The sequence below is a fragment of the Chenopodium album genome, chromosome 6, assembly GCF_948465745.1.
Source record: "Chenopodium album chromosome 6, dcCheAlbu1.1, whole genome shotgun sequence".
NCBI classification, from domain to species: domain Eukaryota; kingdom Viridiplantae; phylum Streptophyta; class Magnoliopsida; order Caryophyllales; family Amaranthaceae; genus Chenopodium; species Chenopodium album.
Genome location: NC_137839.1, coordinates 1947150 through 1969977, shown reverse-complemented (window position 1 = coordinate 1969977; position 22828 = coordinate 1947150). Strand labels below are relative to the sequence as shown.

Genomic DNA, 22828 nt, shown 5'->3' with positions numbered 1-22828 from the left:
AAAGGAACCCAAATCGATCAGACCTACAATCGCCCAAAACCGACCACCCAAACTGACCGGACCCACAATCACCCAAACCGACCGGACCCACAATCACCCAAAACTGACCGGACCCACGTACAACTACCCACAACCGTCCAGACCCACAACCACCAAACCCAAAACCCGCAACCTTGGAAACCCACAACCACCGACCTCTCTCCCCTCTCCCCGAAATCACCATTAACCACCCTAAAAAATGAAAAAAAAAAAACTTTAATTTGAAAAGTATTACCTCATCATCGTTAATTTGGGGTTTATTTGGTCAAATTTGACCATGAAAACTCTAGATCTAGAGTTTTCATGGTTAAATTTGACCATAAAAACCTCAACTTTAAGCTTTAATGGAAGAGGAAGTGGCGGCGACGACTTTAATGGAGGAGGAAATGGTGGCGACCTGATCTTATGGTGGTGGTGGTGTGGTTGTTGAGAGAGAAGATATGGTGGTGTGGGTGGCTTGTTAGAGAGGAGAGAGAAAATAGGGTGGTGGTTGAGTGGTGGTTGTTAGAGAAAAGAGAGTGGAGGTGAGGGTGGCTTAAGAGAGAGAAGAGAAAAAATATGGTGGTGTGGGTGGTGGATCTGGTTGTGAGGGAAGAGAGAGAATGTGTGTTAGTGTTATTATTGAGGGTTAATTAAGTTGGGTTAATAACTTAATAACATGTAGTTAGTGTGTTAATTGGATTGAAGTAAGGGTCTTTTAGTAAATTTACTCAAAAAAATTTACTATATAAAGAAACTTTTTTTTTTGTTGCACATAACTTGTAACATCCCAAAATGGCAATTGTTGCACATAATACGTGAGGAAATAAGTAAAATAAGGTTATTAAAATTCATTAACTAATTAATTACAATAATTTATCGGGGTTTGGCCCCAAATGGTCCCAGTGGAAGATCCTCCTCTGATCGCCATCGTAAAATCTCGCAAAATCGAAACTTGTCAACAAAATAAGAAAAAGGAGTTGACTCAAACTTGAAGATGGGTCATCACTAACATCATTAGTACTCTTTTTAAGAAATAGACAATTAGTAAAAATAAGTACATATTTCACCCGACACTCGGCTTGACTCTAACCTTCAAAACATTACAAACCAAGTTGGTCGTATTAAATTTTAATAATGATGACCAGACATTGCAAAGTTGGTAGATAACCAAACCAAACCACAAGCATAATAGATTCGCAAACGCCGCAAATATTGACCATTGCATGCACTTAACCGTACCATTATTTATTCAATTCTTTCAAACAATATGCGCACTACTCAACACTACAAACACAAGATGTACCATAGTTCTCAAACAATATTTATGATGACGGATGAAGTAAAGTTTGATCTAGTGGTAACGTTTGTCATCTTACAATTAAAAGGTTGCGGGATTAAATTCTAATAGAGATAATTTGGGCTGGAGATTCCCTCCCCTCCCCTCCCCCCAACTCTCAAATTGTCTAGTCCGTTAATCGGATCAAGGTTAGACCTGTGAGAGGTTCCAGCCGAGTAAATCTCCTTCTTACTGTTTTAAAAATAAATAAATTATAATGACAAGGTCTATTTTATAAACAACCTTGCCTTAAATAAAACTTTTGATCCACATATAGTGTAGTTTTGGTACGGTTTTGCATAATATTAATAATATATTGTTTGTGAACATTTTTTGCTTTTCCTAATTAAGCCGCCGCTCCAACTTGCATTTCTAGCTCCATCAAGTTGCTTTCATGGAAGGAAATCAAGCCATCAAGGAATCACCGAATATGACCCCCTCAACTTCCCTCAATTTTTTTAAGAATAAAAAAGGGTGGGGAAAAAGCCATACCCTTATCTACATTGATCTATAAGGACTATAACTACAATATTTAGAGATAAATTTATTTAGGCTCTGTTCTTTTTATCTGCTCGGTCATGTTATGCTTTGATGACACCTGCTTAAAAAGAACAGAGGTCTTAGTTCTTTTTGTATAAAATACATTAACAACTTATATGATCAATTAGGGTATGCATCTTATTTTCACTAATACAAGACAAATAAGTTTAATTTAGTTCAAAAGAATTTTTTTTGTTAGGAATTATTAATGGTTAACCAATTTCAAAAAATACAACTAAAATAAGTTCATATAAGATAATAATTTGTGTCAAAAAAATGCACTCCGTAATATAAATTTAGATAAGTTAAAATTGGACGAATAGAAGAGATCTTTATCGATTAATTGTTACAACATCTTTCAAGCTAGCTAGTATAGTAGTATGATGTGGTAAACACATACTTCGTATATATAGCCTATATATGTGGTCTTGTACTCTAGCGTACTTGCTCTCATACACTCTTCTAGCGACTACGAAGTGTTTGACAGGTATCTTGGAAAGAATGAACATTTTCAACGATGTATATAAAATCCTACCATTTCACCGATACTTATTGTTGTGTCAAAGATTAAAATCACCCCAAGGCGAAGCCAAGGAGAGAGCTAGAAAATAATAAAGTCAATCACCATTATAATAGATTAGAGGTGATCAAGGTTAGCCCGGCCCGTTGGCCCGGCCTGACCCTGCCCGATTTTGGGCAGGTTTTGGACAGATTTTTCCGGCCCGAGAAGTGGACATAATTTTTTTAGCTTTGGCCCGGCCCGAACCCGGCTCGCCCCGCCCAATAATCACCTCTAGATTATTTGTTGTCTCAATGGTGCTATTATATCAATATTTACAATATTGTGTCAAAAAAAAAAAAAAAAAAAAAACAACTTACAACATTGTCATCCTATTTGCAAGGACTTCTCCATATTATAAACAATGTTGCCGTAATCTTAATTGGCTCCTAAATACGTGATGGACTAGTGGACTACTAATCTACCATCATTATAATTTGTTTTATTATTTGGTGGAATGGACTACTATTATTATAATATTGGGCTTGTGATCGTACTGAAATAATCAAGAGTAGGCCATCACCCTGAATTTTCACTAACAACTCACGCACTTAAAAGGTTACCAAAGACTAATAGTGGCCTATCCTAGCTAAACTAGTTGGTGTTGGTGGCCCCAATTCCTAATTGGTCTCCTCCAACGAACTCTCCAAGAAACTACATATACCATATATCTTTATTTGAACCAATGTCTTTATGAATTCATGCATGTACTAGACTCATTGCATGTAGCATGCATTGGCACACAAGAGAGGATCATACTTGGCGAATACATCTTAGAGGTTTATGTAGCCGACTTTACATTTAAGATTTTGATTCGCTTTTCAAAGACTATTTAGAATTTGTTAAAAAAAAAAAAATTTTAAAAAAATTCTCCTCATATAATTAAAAAATGCATTAAATAGAATAAAAATAATATGATTGACCATGTCTTGATCTAATTATAAACAAGAACAAAGTCATCATAATAGATAACTCATAAACAAGTTTACCAAAGCTGTAGCATAACGTAAATGACAACTAACTTTGTCGAGATTGAATCTCATCTATATAATTTGTGCTTTTTTTTAATGTCTCTCTACACAAGAAAAAAAAAAGAGGGGAGAATAAAAAGTGAAACGGGAAATAAAGAGAGATCAACTATATAACTCGATCTTAATAGGAAATAAAACCATTAATTAATTATCATCAACTTGTGTAGGTTTATCATGATCATGGAGTTGAATGACATGGCGGCAAAGAGGGCAAGAGTGATGACAAGAAGATAACCAAGAGAGAATACAATCAGGATGATACACGTGTCGACACGGGAGTTGTTTAGCAACACCTTGATTATTATTACGAGGGGATTGGAAACCTTCCATACAAACGCAACACACCGAATCAACATCCACACTAACCATTGGTAACTCCATATACACAGCCTTGTAGACATCATTACTATTACTACTACTCGACGGCGACGACAACGACGACGAAGGTGGTGGTTTGGTGGTCATAGTAGTGGAAGAGCATGCAAGTGCCTCATCAAGGTCAAATTGTAAATCAACGGAGTAATTATTTGAGAAAGACATGGCTGCTATAGTACTTAGAAGAGAATAATATGAGGGAGAGAATTTAGTTTATAGAATAGTGGGGTTGTATATAAAGATAAATATTGTACGTTGGTTTTATATAGGAATAGATTAGGAGGAAAATTCAAAATTGGGTTTAACAACCCACTTTTGTGTATATCATGAAAAAAGACAAAGGAAACTATAGTTCGGAATAAGGCCACATCACACATTTAAAAGTAAATAAACAGTTTAAAAAATTAATATATAGAAAAAGATCGTTGAATTTTTATTTTATTTATTTTTAATTATACATTGAGTTATGTCAAGATTATGATACCTTGAGGAATCAAGTAGTTAAACCATTCAAACTTTCAAAGGTCCTAAAATATAAAATACCTCAACAAAAATTTACTTTATTCAAATAATATTCTATATATAAAATAATTTCATTGTAGTGATAATTTTATTGCTTCAAACAATTAATTTTAATTAGTAAAAATTTAGTAAATTCAAAGAATAATATAATAGAATTCAATAAAAATTAATTTTATTAACTAGTAAAATTAATTTAAATTTTATTTAAATAATTAAAAATTTCAATTAAAATTATTTTAGTTCAACAAAAATATGATAAAGAGAATGAGGTCTAAGACTATGTTATCCAAAGTGTTCGTTAAGTAATAATAGGATGTTAAATTATCATGTTTTGTGTACAATGACACTGATTAATTAAATGTTGACACGTACAATTAATAATAGGATAATGCTATACATAGCCCTTAGGGCTATATATAAGCATTAAAAACACTCTTGAAAATTGTATAAAATTAGGAATTCATGACAAAAACACGCGTAAATCAGTGTAATTAGTGTGAATTTGTCATGTTTTTCTAAATTTAAACAGTTTTCAAGAGTATTTTTAATGCTTATATGTAGCCCTAAGGGCTATGTATAGCATTTTCCTTAATAATATTTAAATAATTTTTTGCCGTACTTATAACTTTTAACTCTGGACTAACCCATTCTTCTAATTTAACCAAATTTATATTCAACATAAAAAGAAACACAAAAAAGAAAACGTGAAATGAGTTGTTGGGTCAAAAAGACTAAAAATTAAAATAAAAAGTGGGCTCATGATCAGTCTACTACAAGATCAAAAACGTTGAAGATAAGAGATTTATATTGACAAAAAAAAAAGTGTTCATTTATAAAACTGCTGAATCACAAGTAAAAAGATTAACTTAATTTATTAACCGGCACAGCCCAAATTACAACATATAAAAAATTATATGATTGTTGAAAATTTTGCATGATATTATCAAACTAGGTGATGTGGTCTAAAGAGAAGCATACAGTAGTATAAGTATAACACTAATATAGTGGGAAATTTTGACACTCCACTAGACTAGAAGAAAAATACGTGACTTTTTGTAAGACGTATTTGACGATTGTGATGCTGCAATTTGAAAGCTAAGAAATATTTTCTAGAAACTTTTAGTCATGCCAATCAAGTAACATTACTACACATTTGGCCTAACCACTCATAAATGTATAGACAACGAAATGGTTCATTATTAATGTATAGATAATGATATAACCCTTGTGGAAAAGAAAATTTTGTTTTGCGACAATGAAATAAGGTTATGAGTGGTCGTTCAGTCAAGCACGTAGGAAGCCTCTCTTTTGCTGAGTGAATGAAGTTCAAGTCTAATGTTTACTACCTCTGTTACACATATTGATACCATAAAATTGCACATAATAATTAACGGAAGTAATATGAAATTTCATAATAATAATTAAGGACTTGTTAATAGTGCAAAGACAACCAACTTTCCTTTAACCTCGTTACATTTTATGGATCGAATTAGGTGATAACAAAGACGGATCATAACAATGTGAAATATGTAGTAGACAAGATGATGTTTAACAAGCAACCTCCTCCGTTGTATAAATAGTAGACGTTTCTAAGAAGTGTACATAGTTATTATATTGCAAAACCAAATAGTTATACATATATCTACCTCAATAAATTTATGTGACCCACATTTTCTTACTATAACTTGTTTCATTAATTAATATGATTGAGTCCTTTTACTGTGAAGGCATAGTTCTAATAAAAATAAATCTTCCTAATAATCAAAACTTCTATTTGAAGTAATTAGGCATTAATTAAATTGATAATGAAATAAATCAACAATATTATCACTTTAAATTTCCAAACTATATCAGCCTCAGCTCGCTCCAAATTACATAATTCCAAAGAGACGTAACGTCAATACATTTCCAATTCGCATGCTAAGATAATTCAATTCCTGGCTTGTATTTTCTAATGTTTTATAGAATGGTCAATAATTAAATTGCATGAACTTCAAGTCTGAATTTAATTTTGTCGTACTTCTTTTGTTTCATCTATAAGATATAACACATACGTGCGTCAACTTACAAGCTAATAAGTTGTAATGTGTTGCAAGCCGTACGAAACAAAAAAGAAGTTGTGAGCAATAAGTTGTATCTCTTTATTGCTCACAACTTCTTTTGTAGCTTGTAAAATTTGTACAAGTTGTACTCATTGAAAGTGTTGAAACATAATTTATAAGTTAAATTGTGTTAAAACGTCATTCTTTGTATTTTAAATTTTTATGCTTTTGCCAGTCAACACAAAAATAAAATAAAATCAAAGAATGTCGTGCTCAAGATGATGCTAATTGCATTAATTTGATCATAATTAATTTTCAAATTACATCATTACCAATTTGTTAACAGTTACAATTTGACTAAAAATAAAAAGTACTCCGTAGAAGAAAATCAATAACAAAACAATTACATTAATCCAAAACCAAAGAATTAAAGAATCACATTTAACAATAATAAAAAAAAAAAAAATAATAAAAAATAAAAATTACTCAACAATAGTCTTTTTGTGAGCAAACTTCTGGTCAACAACCACAACTCGACAAAGAGGACAAGAATCGCGAACAGAGAGCCACGTGGCAATACAGTCAGCATGGTACACGTGGCCACAAGGGATTTGTCTACCACCACGATGAGGTGGCTCAAACTCCTCCGTACATACGGAACAAACGACGTCGTTCGACGTAACAACAGCCGGAAAAGTCAACGTCACAGTTTCAACTGTCACAACGGCAGTGCTTAAAGATGACGTCATCGGCGTTGAATTTAACGACGGCATTGTTAAAGCGTCATCAAGATCAAAAACTCCGTCGAATGAAAAAGTTGCCATTTTTTAGAGGGAGAAAAAAAATGTAGAGAGAGAAAAAATGAGAAATTATTGGTGGAGAGTATTAGAGTATGAAAAAAATAAATGTGTATTTATAAGGGTTGCTAAAATATAGGTACAGTATTTAATTTAATAAAATAATGGTTTTGGGTTAATAATTATATGGTCAAATGGGTTGTATTTATATAATTAAATGGTCAACTACATGATTTATTCCTTAGTGTCAGCTTGGAGGCTTGGGAAGATGATAGGAAACATGTTTAAAAGTTATCGAACTACTTTGGATCCAATGCTTTTGAATTGAACCACGGATGTTTTAGATTTGATTATTGAAATTAAACCTTCTCCGTATAATTAAGTTACAATAGGTTACTTCATTGCACATGTAACACATATGAAATATATGTATTATTGATAATCAAAATTAGCCTAGTTGATTGGAGGAACTCCTTCCACCTCTGTGAGAGGGGTTCGATTCTCACCACGAGTAGACAAAAATATGAAATATAATATAGTATTTTACTTCATTGAAATGATATGAATACTATGGTTACTAGTGCATTTTTATGTGTGGCATAGTTACAATTCACTTAATTAGGACGATATTTAGGGCCTATTCATATTTACTTAATTTCAGTTTAGTTCAGTTCAATTCAGTTCAGTTCCAATCAGTTCAGCTCTAATCAGTTCAGTTCAATTCAGTTCCAATTAGTTCAGTTCAGTAAATGTGAACAGACCCTTATACCTACAATAACTTTGATAATATATCCATTAAGGCAAAAGCCAACGAACACCACCCGGGGGCGTTGGATAAGGTAACTAAAAATAGAAGAATTAAATTAAAAATTAACATTAATTACACCGATTGACGCGTGATTTTGTCACGCTTTCCCAAATTAATATCGGTTTAGATAATGTTTTAAATGTTTATCCATCGCTCCGGGGCATTCGTTAGGAAGATCCATATATTAATAGAAACATGATTCCTCCCAATTAAATAAAGAAATTCTATGAAGTACGTATGATTTATCCTCATGTTGTTCGATTCTCATCCCACTACTACACTATTGATGGAAATCATGGAATGACTTTTGGTTATTAGATTAGATAAATATTCCAATGCAAATAAATAAGTCAATATATTCGCTTATCAAATATCAGTAGCTAGTATGTTTGAAGACAAAGATATATACTTGATATTATATGCAATAATAATAATTATTATAACATAGATTAATGGCTGGTTTCGATGATCCAAGCGAAGAGCCGGAGTTGAAGCTGCAGAAGGTCATAGAGGGCGGGTGGAGGCTGGACCAGAAGGTGGAGGAGAAGGTAAAACAGCTGCAGCGGCAGCCGCCGCAGCCGTTGCAGAAGCAAGAGTCGCTGCTGAACAAGATTGTGCATGAAAGTTGGGAGGTGGATCAGAGGACGGAGCAGATGTTTAAAAAGATGTCCCTGCCGCCGCTCAAGTTAGATCATCGCTACTCGAGGAAGTTGGGTTATGGTTTCCCTTATAATAATACCGGTTGCCTTAGCTTTTTTGTTCAAGGTAATTTAACCTATACTAATACTGGCCATAACGTTAATGGTTCCGGCACTCAGACTAATGGTGCTGTCAAATATGAATGATAGTGATGCAAAATAAGTATGTTGAGCTGTTACTTAAATTGTTCTAGCAGAAATCAAATAATTGTACGTTGGTATAATTACAAATCAAATAATTGTATGTTGATGTAATTACAAAATTATAATGCTGATCGACTAAACATTTTTAATTGTTGAATATTTATCAAGATTGATAATTAAATTACTGTTAACTATCAAGGACTGCAAAGAGGGCAAGAATCATATCATATCATATAACTAATATATAAAGCTAAACTTTTAGTCAGGTCACGAGGCAGCGACACTTGGCATTCCATATTTTCGCTAAGTGTCACGCCACGTTGGATAAATTTAAATAGACTTCATAAGATAAAATTATTAGTTTAGAGTTTTATTTTCGATAAAATACCAATATTTCAGATGTACAAATTGAAGTATAATTTTATTCAAAAAAAATTGTTAGATTATAATTCAACGAACAATCCGGGCATCGCACCGGGCACCAAACTAGTTACTAATAGATAGCCAAGGAGCAATACAAATAGCATGGAACACGTGTCCGCAAGGCATTCGCTTAGCGGACCGTTCTTGAAAATGTTCCATGCACACCGAGCACATAGCGTCCCTCCCCGTGGTAACCGTCGGCAAACCAGCAACCCAAGCGATAGAGGAAGAATGATCCGGTACGATGGCAACATCGTGATGACTAGGGGAGATGCTCAATGGTGTAGGTTGTATAATTAGAGCTTCATCAAGGTCAAAAATTTGGTGAAGTGAGGAGCATATATATATTGAGGGTATTACTAGTCATTTTTTTTTAATTGTTGAGGTTCAAGTATTAAAGAATAGCTAGGGAATATATAGATTTATATATAAGGGGAGGTCCACTTTACAATATCCTATATATGATGTATTAATAATACTTCTAATTTGATTTTTTGAGAATTAATAAATGACATGTATTTTGAAAATTATAGAATGGTCAAAGATATGTGTTCTACTGTTCTATTATGGGTAGTTTTAATTTTAAAAAGTTAATTTAAATTGATAAGTCTATTTAGGGGATTTAGGGCCATTTTCAAACAAGTTGTGCTTTCATTATTAGACAATTATTATGTCATGCAAATGGCTAGATTGAGGGAGTACATTTGTTGGCTTGCAATAATTTGTAGGGAATTGAAAAAGATGAGCCGAATCCTGTTCTAAAAAAAATATTTCCTTGGCAAAAGATTTATAATATATTAATATGTGATATATAGGTCAATCATAAAAAAATATAATGAAAAAGGCTTTAATGTAATTAATTTGTTACTTGTATTAAGGAGTTGAGTTTAGAAAAGATGCATAGAAAGCCGCAACATATAATACGGAGTATTTGTGCATGTATAATGTGTTGGAAGCTTTTCTATTCTTAAGAAGTTATGAGTGTAGAATATAAGCAAATCAGAAATTTTCACAACTAAACCAATTAATATGACTCATGCGTCAAGCTATCATTGAATATTTATAATATGATTTAGTACAAGGTATTAAAAATTGACTTTTTCTGCTTTATAATCACAAGTTATCTGAGCTTATTTTTTAATTTTAAGTTCTTAGACAGATACGTGTATTCAAATCCTTGTATTTCTATTCTCTTTTAAAAAGTTTAAGATAACTTTTATGAATAGAGTTTAGACAATTATACATGTTTAAATGTTTATTCACTTATTAACCCTCACTAATAATGTTAATTTCTTTTTTAAAAAAAAATTAAGAAAAGTGTGCGGACATTTATACATATCCTTTTGTTTACATATTTTCCCTCATTAATGCTATCAACAACTAATTAAAGTTGTGACATGAAGTCAAATCGAAAGGAATCTCCCAACATGATGAGTTATCGCGCAACATTCGCCGCCCAAGTATCATAAAACTGAATACCAACATAACTAGATAAAGAGTTGGAATTAATTAAGTAAAACCATCTTAATTAATTAGTCCTTTTGTTTTTATAATGTTCTTCCTACTAAGAATCTCTTTACAAAACAAAATTAGTCCAATTTAAAAGAACAATGGTGAAAATAAGTTTATATATTTCTACCCTAATTGTGGGCTACGTCAAGGGGATCCGTTATCTCCATATCTATTCATCTTCTGTATGGATATCCTCTCAAGAATGTTGAACTTGGCAGAGGAAATCAATCAATTTAAGGGGTTAAGAGTGTCAAGAAGATCCCCTTCGATTTCGCATTTATTCTTTGCGGATGATGCCATGCTTTTCTTTAAAGCAACTGAGGATTCTTGCAATCACATCAAGGACATCCTTCACAGGTTTGGTAGTGCTTCTGGTCAACAATTGAATTTACAAAAATCATTTGTCAAGTTCGCTCCAGGTTTTGATGTCAGCACTCGGGAATCCTTAAAAAGGATTCTGTCCATGGCCGAGACCAGCAACATGGGGACTCACCTAGGAGCCCCAATTGATATACGAGGGAAAAAAAGCGCGTCCTTTCAATATCTGGTTGACAAGGTGTCAGAAAAGATTGTTTCTTGGGCCTCCTTACGTATCTCCCAGCCTGCCAAACTCATTTTAATCAACACATTCTTGGTGAGTATCTCAGCACATGTAATGAAATGTATGAAACTCCCACAAAGTGTGGCAGACAAAATTGACTATCTTATCACAAGGTTCTGGTGGTCTAACAATGGAGATAAGGGTATGCACTGGGTGAACAGAACGACTATTCAATTGCCTAAGAGTATGGGAGGTCTTGGCATTCGAGGTACTTCAACACTTAACAACGCACTCTTATTTAAACAAGCAACGAGAATGCATTTACATCCACAGCTTCTCCTCTCTAGAGTTCACAGAGGGTTTCAACCTTGTGGGATATGCAATTTGGCTAGTTCTTATGAGAGAAGAGGTTACCCGTCGATGGGAAGATCTAGTTTGCAAAAAGTGACTGAGTCATTCAAGAAGGGGTTTGCCTGGAAAGTTGGAAATGGGGAAAAAAATTAAAGCTATTAGCATGCCTTGGGTAAATGGTGATATTCCAGTTGCAAATTCAAGCCAAACGCTAGGAAGGTCCTTGGGATGGAAGGTCAGTGATTTCATTGACAAAGAGTCAGCTGCGTGGAAAGTGGGGAAAGTTAGAGAATGTTTTGAATGGGATAGTGCGAGATCGATTTTGGCAATGGAGCTCCCCTGCGCCATGGAGGATGACTTCCTATACTGGAAACACCACCCGTCAGGATGGTTTACCGTTAAGACTGGCTATTACTTCCTGGCAAAGGAACAAGGAGAGGGGCATATGGCTCTTTCGGGTGAGGAGGAAAGATTTGTAAAGCTCATTTGGAGAATGCATATACAACCTAAATGGAAGATTTTTCTGTGGAAGCTTTTTCATGATAGTATTGCAGTAAAAGGAAATCTGGTAAGAAGGGGATTACAAATTGAGGAGTTTTGTGATTTTTGTGGAATGGAAGAGGAGGACAGCCAACATCTGTTCAGACAGTGTACTCTAGCAAAAGAGGTCTGGGAAAATGGATCCCTGGCGATTTGCTCTGACTTGACTGGATTCAATTCACTTCGAATGTGGATTCAGCACTATATCCTGCTGTTCTATAGCGAGGATGGTAAGTATGGTACCCGTAGCATTATTTTTATTGCTACTTTGTGGGGACTATGGAAAGCAAGGAATGCAAGGAGCTTCAATGAGGCAAACGGGGGAACCAGCCTTGCCACCGAATACATCAATTTGGCAATTCAAGACCATCAAATTTTCTGCCAAAATGATAATTATAATAATGATGCCACATTTGAGTCAAGAGATGACCCTCACCTCCCCCCAGGATTCAACTCAGTTCAGTTGGGGAAGGAAAGGAGTGGTTATGATAGTTTCATCGTAAGTGTGGATGGGTCGTGGGACAAGAAAACAACAAAGGCTGGGATTGGTTGGGCAGTCATAAGGGGTAACCAAGGAAATGAAGCTAGTGAAGGGGGTAAATTTGGAGTGGCGGCGTCGGCCCTTCATTGTGAAGCATGGGCTTGCTTAGAATCTATGAAATGGACAAAGAAGGAAGGTAAGCAAGGGATTCTCATTATTTCGGACTCAATTGTGCTTATCAACAATCTTCAAGATGGTGTAGGTAAGGATGTCTCAATTGTTTGGATAATAAAGGAAATTAAGAAAGTGGGTGCATCGTTTCAAAGGTGTACAATTCTTAAAGTCCAAAGGGACCAAGTGAGAAGGGCGGATTTCATAGCTAGGAAGTGTCGTATGACCCTTTCGAATTATGAGTAATTTAGTTTAGATGTATGTTTTGCTATTGTCAAAAAAAAAAAAAAAAAAAAAAAAAAAAAAAAGATGATAGGCCGGGTGGTCCCAATATAGATGGAGGGACTCGGGAGGGTGGCCGGTGCCGGTGGTTCGATGGGTATGGGCGTAATGGCCCACATGCCGGCCATATGGGGCCAGCCTAGCCTTAAATTTACTCCCATTGACAACATAGTATGTAACTAAAGTAAGTGTGTATGTATCATGGTCTCATGAACAACTTGATAATTCGGTTAAAATGAAATGTCATTTCACATTCATCAATTTGATCCATTTTATGTCAATTCCATCTCGCTCATATATTTATGAAACACCGCATGTTATGAGCACATAATTAGGTACAAGTTCACCAATACTCGAAATATTACTCAACAACTTAAAAATAAATCCAAAACAAAAAAATTAAAGAATCACATTTAACAATAATACTTCCTCCTTTAATTGTTAATTGCAATAAAGGAGTATTATTTATACGATTTAAAATATTCCTTTGTCACAATTAAAATTTAACGGGAGAAAATAAAAAATAAGTTACTCAACAACTAGTCTTTTTGTTAGCAAACTTCTGGTCAACAACCACGACTCGACAAAGAGGACAAGAATCACGAACAGAGAGCCACGTGGCAATACAGTCAGCATGGTACACGTGTCCACAAGGGATTTGTCTACCACCACGATGAGGTGGCTCAAACTCCTCCGTACATACGGAACAAACGACGTCGTTCGACGTAACAACAGCCGGAAAAGTCAACGTCACAGTTTCAACTGTCACAACGGCAGTGCTCAAAGATGACGTCATTGGCGTTGAATTTAACGACGGCATTGTTAAGGCGTCATCAAGATCAAAAAAACCGTCGAATGAAAAAGTTGCCATTTTTTAGAGAGAGGAAAAAAAAAATTAGAGTGAGAAAAGAAAAGAAAAATGAAGAAAATATAAGTGGAGAATATGAGATATGAAAAATAAAAATGTGTATTTATAAGGGTTGCATAAAATGTAGGTAAAGTATTTAGTTTAATTATAATGGTCTTATGGGTCATATTCTAATAATTATATGGTCAAATGGATTGTATTTATAATATTAAATGGTCAACTACTTGATTTTCTTTAGTGTCAGGCAGCTTGGAGGCTTGAGAAGATGATAGGAAACATGTTTAAAAGTTATCCAACTACTTTGGATCAAATGCTTTTGAATCAAACTACGGATGTTATAGATTAGATTAATGAAACTAGCTATTCAGTACGTATGCGTAGCATAAAATACATTCGTTACTTGAGTTCGCATTTAATTTACATACATATTTTGCAATACATGATGTAAATTGTAAACATTGATAAGACGAAACTAAAGCAGAGAATAATAAAATATTTCTTTTATTGATCATACGAATATAGACATATTATGAATATAACTTTAATTTAATTTATAACTTTCTTGACTCCTCTTATATATCAAAAGGTTTTAATTTTCACCTTTAATTTATTAGCTTAGGGTTATATCGACTTACTATTCTGAGCAATATATATACCTAGAACAATACAATTGTAATAATATACTTTGAATAATTGGATTGATAGAAACGTGATTCCTCCTAAAAGATAAAATTCTATGAAGTATGATTCATTCCTATATACTACTCAATGTTGATAGATGGTATGACATGGCTATTGCTTAGATAAATAATAAGAGTAAAATCCTAATAAATAAGTCAAGATTTTCGCTTACCAATAGTACCTTCTAATAATGGATACGGCACACAGAATAATGGTGCCGTGAAATGATGACGGCACTAATAGTGTGGAGTTGTTGATTAAGTAGTACTAGCAAAAATTAAGATAAAAACTATATTTAAAAGGTAGAATAATATAAGTTTGTTCAAAAATTTAATAAATTAATGAAGAAATAGAGAAAGGAAAGAGTCGGATATGTAATGCATATATGTTTTTATGTTATGGAATACAAAAATTCTAATAAAAACTTATTGGTCACTTTGCATAATCAAACATTTTTAGATATCGGTAATTTATCAAACACTTTTATGTAATCAACTAATACATGTGGAGTACATACAATCAATATAACCGCCATAACATAGAATCCCCTCGCTAAAATCCTTTGCTCTCTTCTCATTCTCAATTGTGAGTCTGTGACTGCTGTACTGCTTACGATTTGGGCAGCCATGGAAGCGATTTCACCAACGATTTCATACCAATTATCAAAACTAAAGCTTAGATATAATTGATAAACATATACTGTATATACTCAAGCTTAGAAATTTTCTTATAACTTGTACTCTATGCTTTTCATTATGTTAATAAGAACAAGCTTTAGACTTAGCGAGAAAAGCATGCGTGAAATATTGGGATGTGAGCCGATACCCGTCACAAATAAAAATTATGAGAAACTTTTGCGTAAAACTGCATTCACCGTGAGTCCAATATATCTTACATTAATAATCTAATATCTGACATTAAATTATCTAATACGTAGAACCTAACATGAGAAATTAAATAATTAATATCTAACATTAATAATCCAATATATCTTACTAAAAAATTGAATGAATAAGTCTGCTAATATACATGAATGAATGTAATGTTGACACTCTATCTTAAAATTATATCTATGTCACTTTTAATTACGGTAGTAGACTCTAGGAAAACGAGAGAAAAGGAAATAAAATGAATAACAATTTTGCATGTGCTAGTCACTTATTACTAATTGACAGATAACAGATTCATCAACCAAATTTTGGAATGACCTTATTATGCATGCATGTTTAATTAATTAGATTAGGATGCATGTCTCATCAATCATTGAGTTTCTAGCTTGAACTTGAATTTTGAGCTGAAAGAAGTTACAGGCTAATAAAGCAGCTCAGGTGAATTGTGATGAGCTAGTTGACAAAAATTATCAAAATTTGATCAAATTCTGGTAATTATTCTTTTTTATTTACTCTTTTTTAATTAGGTTTGTTACTATACTTAACGTCAATAAAATAACAATTTGGGTTAGCCAGTACAGTTGATATTTAACTGGTAGCCCCCCATGTACATAAAATTAACTTTACGTATTAAAACTTATTTTTATTGATTCACTAATGGAGTGTAATTGTTGGTACATATATTAATTTCACATTTAATTTATTTTTATTTTATTTTGTATTTTTTTTGTTTATACTAATTACGAGGTAGAACTTATCTATAACATCATTTGTACTAGCTAATTGAAAAAACATAACTATTCCCTGGTTTTTTTACATGTTAATTGTAAAACTGATTTTACTTAACACTAGTACAGATTATTTTTCGTACATTAGAAATTACTCTGTATTATCATTGTGACTTGTGAATAGTACTTAATTGGTTGGCCTTTATTAATTTAACCTAAATTGAATTTATGAGTTAACTAAGGGCTTGTTCTCTTCAGCTTATTTTCAGTTCCTAATTTCCTTCGATTCTCTCATAAAATATTCAGTTCAGTTTAGTTCAGCTCAGTTCAGTAAATGAGAACAGACTCTAAGCTTATCTACTTAACTTTTTTTTTTCAAAATAAATGAAAAAAGTGACAAAAAATTAGTTTAAACACTGATTATAATATGCCAAATAAAAATGAAGTGTACAGGAAAAATATATATATTTATGCAAAGTACAAAATATTAAAACAAAACATAAGTGTGGTTTACTACCTTCGTTTCTTAATAGAAGAAATAAAATGAATTTATATATCTCACAAATAACACCCTTTATGTCTCACAATCGGGTGTTATTTTTCATTCCATTAATCATGCATGTGTTCAAAAAACACCCTTTTAATTTGTCAAACACAGAAATTCCTTAATAAATTACTCCAATTCAACTTGTTGAAAGAAATGGACGTATTATTATTTTACTCCAATTTGATCCATAGTCTCTCTTCTAGGAACTAAATTCAGCAGCTTAGTATATCCACTTGAATTACTTTATTATCCATTATTATTATTGTTCTTGATACAGTAATATATATACAAACAATAAAATAATATAGTATATTTATTTTTTAAAGGTAAGATACATGAAGGACCCTAGTGAACCGGCACCTCTTACATAGGTTTAGCCAGTCCAGATCAGTTATGTAGGTCAACGCTTGAGAGTAGGGGGGTGAGAAAATCCCCTACTTCCAAGCATTTTAAAGTTTGTGGGACTTGAACTCGTGACCTCAAAGTCACAAGGTGAGTTCCCCAGCCAACTCCACCAAGCTTTGCTTAATTGAAAAACAATAATATAGTAATTGGGAAGAACTTTATAGAACGAGGGAAGAGTTTTATGTAATGAAACAACTTTAACATTTATTTTATATATGGGGAAAAATAATCTCATCATTAATTCGGGATAGCTAGCTAATATATTCCAAAGCTTTCATCGTACAACATATTTCTTTGACACAATCATCATATAACATAACAATAGTATAGTAAACAAAACAATACGTAATATTGTGTTATACCATACACAAAGCTCAATATTAATTTTCGAGGTAAAAAAAAACTGAAATTACATCATAATTCTTAAAAAAAATTATATACTTCACAATTTCCATAATCAAATTAATTGATGTCAACTACTATCAAGGACAATGATCCGGCAAAGAGGGCAAGAATTAGTAATAGATAGCCAAGGGGCAATACAAGTACCATGGAACACGTGTCCGCAAGGCATTCGCTTAGCGGACCGTCGTTGAAAATCTTCTATGCACACTGAGCACATAGTGTCTCTCTCGGTAGTAGCCGTCGGCAAATCAGCCACCCGTGTCACAGGGGAAGAATGCTCCGGTGCGACGACGACGTTGTGATGACTAGGGGAGATGCTCAATGGTGTAGGTTGTATAGTTAGGGCTTCATCAAGGTCAAAAATTTGGTGAAGTGTGGAGCATATATTAAGGGTATTACTAGTCATTTTTTTTATGAGGGTTTAAGGATACAAGGAAATAGCTAATTAGGTAAGGAATATATATAGATTTATATATAAGGGGAACGTCCACGTTACAGTGTGCCTAGGATTTATTAATAATACTTCTAATTTAAGAATTCAAAAATGACATATATATTTAGAAAATTATGAAATGGTCAAATTACTCTTATATATGTCAATATGTGAATTATTATGGGTAGTTTTAATTTTTAATTAATAAATAAATTAAATTGACAAAGTCTTTTTAGGGGATTGAGGGGCATTTTCAAACAAGTTGTAGTTTTGTTAGAGGATCATGCATTATGTCATGCAAATGGCTATATTGAGGGAATACATTATTTGATGTCTTGTCTCCTGCATTAATTTGTAAGGAAAAAGATAAGTCGAATAAAAAAAAATTGACTAGGCAAGGCCCGCAAAAGATATGTAGGTCGATCATCTTAATGTGTCATGTATATAGTTGGAAGTAATATAATTATATTAATATATAATGAAAATGCTTTAGTATTATTAGTGTAATTAATTTATTACTACTACTAGGATTATTTATAAAAGATGCGTAGAAAGCAACATACTAGTATAATATTTGTGCATGTGTAATGTGTTCTAATTTTTTCTATTCTTATTAGTGTAGAATATAATACAAGCAAACAAGAGATTTTTCACAACTAAACCAATTAATATGTTTAATGTGTCAAGCTATCACTGTATATTTATTATAAAATTTAGTACAAGGTATTAAAAATTTGACTTATTTTTGCTTTATATTCATAAGTAATATGTGCTCAAATTTTCAAATTTCTAGACAGATACTTGTATTCAAATATCATTAAAATGAACATCAACATAACTAGATAGAGGAGTTGGTATGAATTGAATTAATTTAGCTCGTGAAATCATTTTAATTAGTCCCTACGTACGTGTTTATATTATACTTCCTATATATTTAGAATCTTTGTGTAAAATTAAATTAGTTAAAATAAGAAGAATGTCAAAAATAATTATAAGAAGCACACACACAAGACTATGCCTTGAATAAGTTAATACTTCCGATCCTTTGTTAATTTTTTTATTACACCATAAAGACTTTTACACTATTCACACAATCACACATGATGTTCTTTAATTTGGTCATCATTTTTGATTTATTTGTAAGAAAAAACATAGTCATATGACATCTATTTAGATTCGTTTTGAAATCTACATTTCAAATATTAAATTTTTATAACTTTTACAAAAGTGTAATTAAATATATTAATAGGAAAAGTAATATATTGACAAATGTGAAATCGCTTATGGTGCAATAAAAAAAAAACGGAGAAAATATATATCCATTGTACAAAATTTAGAACTTAGAAAATAAGTAAATAAATACTCGATGGAAAGATTGGTTGGTCCCAATATAGGTGGAGGGAGGGTGGCCGGTGCCGGTGGGTACAGCCGTCAGCCCTATCGGTCCGCCTTCCCTATGGGACCAGCCGGTCAGGCCAACTACCCTTCAACCTCAAAATTACTTCCATTGAGAACATAGTATGTAACTATATTACTAAAGTGCATGTATATCATAGTCTCATGGAAAACTTGATAAATCGGCTAAAAATCAAATGTCATTTCACAATCATGCATCAATTTGATCCATTTTATGTCAATTCCATCTCGCTCATATATTTATGAAACACCGCATGTTATGAGCACTAAATCATGCATGTATGATGAGTTCACAATATATTACTCGGAACATTTTACATTTAGGTTGCTTTCTTATAATTTGACACCCCACCTTATTATGTTTATATTGATGAAAAAGAGGAAGATTAGATTAAAAGGATTCTAATTTTTAAACAAGAATGATTAATGAGGAAACAAAACTAAAAAATCTATGCTTATTGAGAATTGAGAATTAGAAGTTCATACAATCAAGTGTGTTTATTTCAATTCTCCATTTCTCCACGGCTATGATCAACTAGCTTAACCTTGTACTTGTGTGTTTTATGGCGTTATTTCAATTTATTTTTTAATTTTTTATAAAAATTAGTAACTATCAATCTCAATTTTTTTTGTCCAAAATTGTAGATAAAATATACATTTAATTTTAATTATATTAAGAGATACGGAGTAGAATGGTTAAGGAATTTCGAGCCCAAGCTCAAATTCAAACATATAAATCATACCCTGATAGCCTAGTTTAAGAGTGTTACTCCGTACTAAGTAAGCCAACTCTTACGTAGGAGTACTTGGTAAGTTTATCTTAATTTGAATTTCAACAATTTAGATGTAGTTATATTTTTACAAGTTTATCCAACTCACCCATATTACTCATAACAAGTTAAATTGACTGATTAAACTAACTTTGTGGCCAACTAACACCGTATTCCAACGTCATTTGTGATTCAACAAATTCACCTACTATTTTTAGAAGTCAATCTATCTCGACTATTTTATACTCGTACTAAATACTCCAACTCTATTAATAATCTTTTTATGGTCCACGACTCCACTTACAACACATGTTAAGTGAACAAGATCCTATTAAATAATTGAACATGGAAGGAAATTGGATAGTGATTTTAGACATAAAAAATTGTTTTACAATTCTCCTCTTTCTCAATTTAGTCATTGAATAATTCTAGATGATCCTCTAGAATCAAGAGGTTTACTTGAATTGTGTAATACGAAATACATAGTGTTCTAGTCATATAGGCATGCAGCAATCGAGACATAATATATTTTCTAATTAAGGGTCTATTTCAATTTACTGAACTGAATTGAACTGATTAAGCCTGAACTAAACTGATCAAAACTGAATAGAGCTGAAATGAATTGTTTATGAGATAAGGAAATTAGAAACTGAACTGATTGAAGCTAAACTTAACTGAACTGAAATTAAGTTGAACAAAACAGACCATAACTAATTAAAAACAGATTTTTAAGTCATTTTCTATTCAACTTATTTTAACTAATTTCAATTAAAAAATAATATTTGCAATAAGTATATACAAGTAGTTAAGAAATGATAAGGAAAATCTAATTTCTTTTTATATATATATATATAGTTACATCTCTTTTACAATTGTGGATTCCTATATAATTTTTGGAAGAGAGAGAGAGGAAAAAAAAACAAGAGGATCCATGTGATAAGAAAGAGATAAAGAAATTAGCTTAAAGAGAAAATAATGCAACTAAATTAAAACTTCTATTTATAGAAAGTGATGAAATTAAAAAGAAATGGAGGAAGTATTCATATTAGTATATACTGTACAAGTATTAATAAGAGATATTCAAGTTTAAATTATAAGTAAATTTTAGTTATCTCAACAAAGGGTCTAATCTGTTCATCTCCAATCAGTTCACTTCAGTTCTTAATTTCCTTCTCTCAGAAACAATTCTTTTTAGCTCTATTCAATTCAGCTCAATGCAATTCAGTTCAATCCCAATTTGCCTTTAATTGACCAATTTTCCGGTTTACAACTTACACCGTTCTTATTAATTCAAGCCAACCACGAACATTTATGACAACAAATAATGATCATATATGGTTCCAAACGACATTATATGACCCCGAAATGTATTCCCTAAAATTTTAAGACTTTTTGACACCGGGCCCCAAAGACTCCAAAAAATCTCAAAAAGCGTGGATATAGCCTTCAATTTTTGAATTTTTTTACTTTTTTTCGCCCGGAAATAAAAATTGCCGAAATGTTTACCATGGTCTCTAATATCCTCCGGGAGTCCAATTGGGTGAGTGAAACCAACCAATTTGCCTTTAAACAGTCAATTTACCGGTTTACAACTTGCACCATTTCCATTAACTCAAGCCTACCACGAACATTTATGACAACAAATAATGATCATTGATGGTTCCAAACGGCATCATATGACCCTGAGATGTATCCCCTAAAATCTCTTTTTTTTTTTTATCGACACCAGCCCCATAACCTTCGAAATTTCTCAAAAAACATGGATATTAGCCTTCAAATTTTGGAATTTTTTCACTTTTATTCGCCCAAAAATAAAATTTCCGAAATATATATTTACCATGGTCCCTAATACCCTCTGGGAGACCAATTGGGTGGGTGGAACCATCCTATTTGCCTTTAAACGGCCAATTTACCGGTTTACAACTTGCACCAATTTCATTAACTCAAGCCTAAGCTACCACGAACATTTATAACAACAAATAATGATCATATATGGTTCCAAACGACATTATATGACCCCGAGATATATCCCCTAGAATTTCGAGACTATTCGACACCGGGCCCCGAAACCTCCAAAAATTCTCAAAATGTGTGGATATTGGCCTTCAATTTTAGAATTTTATGACTTTTTTTTTGCCCCGGAAATAAAAATCACCGAAATGTTAACAATGGTCCCTAATACCCTCTGGCAGTCCAGTTGGTTGGGTGGAACCATCCAATTTGCCTTTAAACTAGGGCTGAGCAAAACTACCCGAAAAATCGATCCGTAACCGTTCCGAAAATTAGGGTACCCGATCCGATAAGCATAACGATTCGGGTACCCGTTCCGATAATTTGTTATCGGGTATGGTTATGGGTATCATTTTAAAATTAACGGTTACCCGATCTGATCCGATAATCATTTTTTTTGCTTTAATTCCCTACTTAAAACTATTAATATAAATCTAAACTTTTACTTTACATCATAATCACTTTATAATATCAATGATTAGTAATATTATTAATAACTTG

At 32.6% G+C, this 22828-nt stretch overlaps 3 protein-coding genes across 3 annotated transcripts; 2 read left to right on the top strand and 1 right to left on the bottom strand.

Moving 5' to 3' along the window:
• The first annotated feature begins 11010 nt into the window (after positions 1–11010).
• Positions 11011–11853, top strand: LOC145636159 (uncharacterized). Its single transcript, XM_081687632.1, has one exon. The coding sequence runs from the start codon at positions 11011–11013 to the stop codon at positions 11851–11853; it is 843 nt and encodes a 280-aa protein (XP_081543758.1).
• A 10-nt stretch (positions 11854–11863) lies between these two features.
• On the top strand, positions 11864–13138 carry LOC145636155 (uncharacterized). The gene has a single exon (XM_081687624.1). It carries the CDS (start codon positions 11864–11866, stop codon positions 13136–13138), a length of 1275 nt encoding a protein of 424 aa, XP_081543750.1.
• A 4627-nt stretch (positions 13139–17765) lies between these two features.
• On the bottom strand, positions 17766–18104 carry LOC145636139 (uncharacterized). The gene has a single exon (XM_081687600.1). It carries the CDS (start codon positions 18102–18104, stop codon positions 17766–17768), a length of 339 nt encoding a protein of 112 aa, XP_081543726.1.
• Between the last annotated feature and the right edge of the window lie 4724 nt (positions 18105–22828).

Excerpts from the sequence above, each read along its gene's own strand:
- LOC145636139 (XM_081687600.1), bottom strand. The coding sequence starts at position 18,104 with ATGACTAGTAATACCCTTAATATATGCTCCACACTTCACCAAATTTTT.
- LOC145636155 (XM_081687624.1), top strand. The coding sequence starts at position 11,864 with ATGCCTTGGGTAAATGGTGATATTCCAGTTGCAAATTCAAGCCAAACG.
- LOC145636159 (XM_081687632.1), top strand. The coding sequence starts at position 11,011 with ATGTTGAACTTGGCAGAGGAAATCAATCAATTTAAGGGGTTAAGAGTG.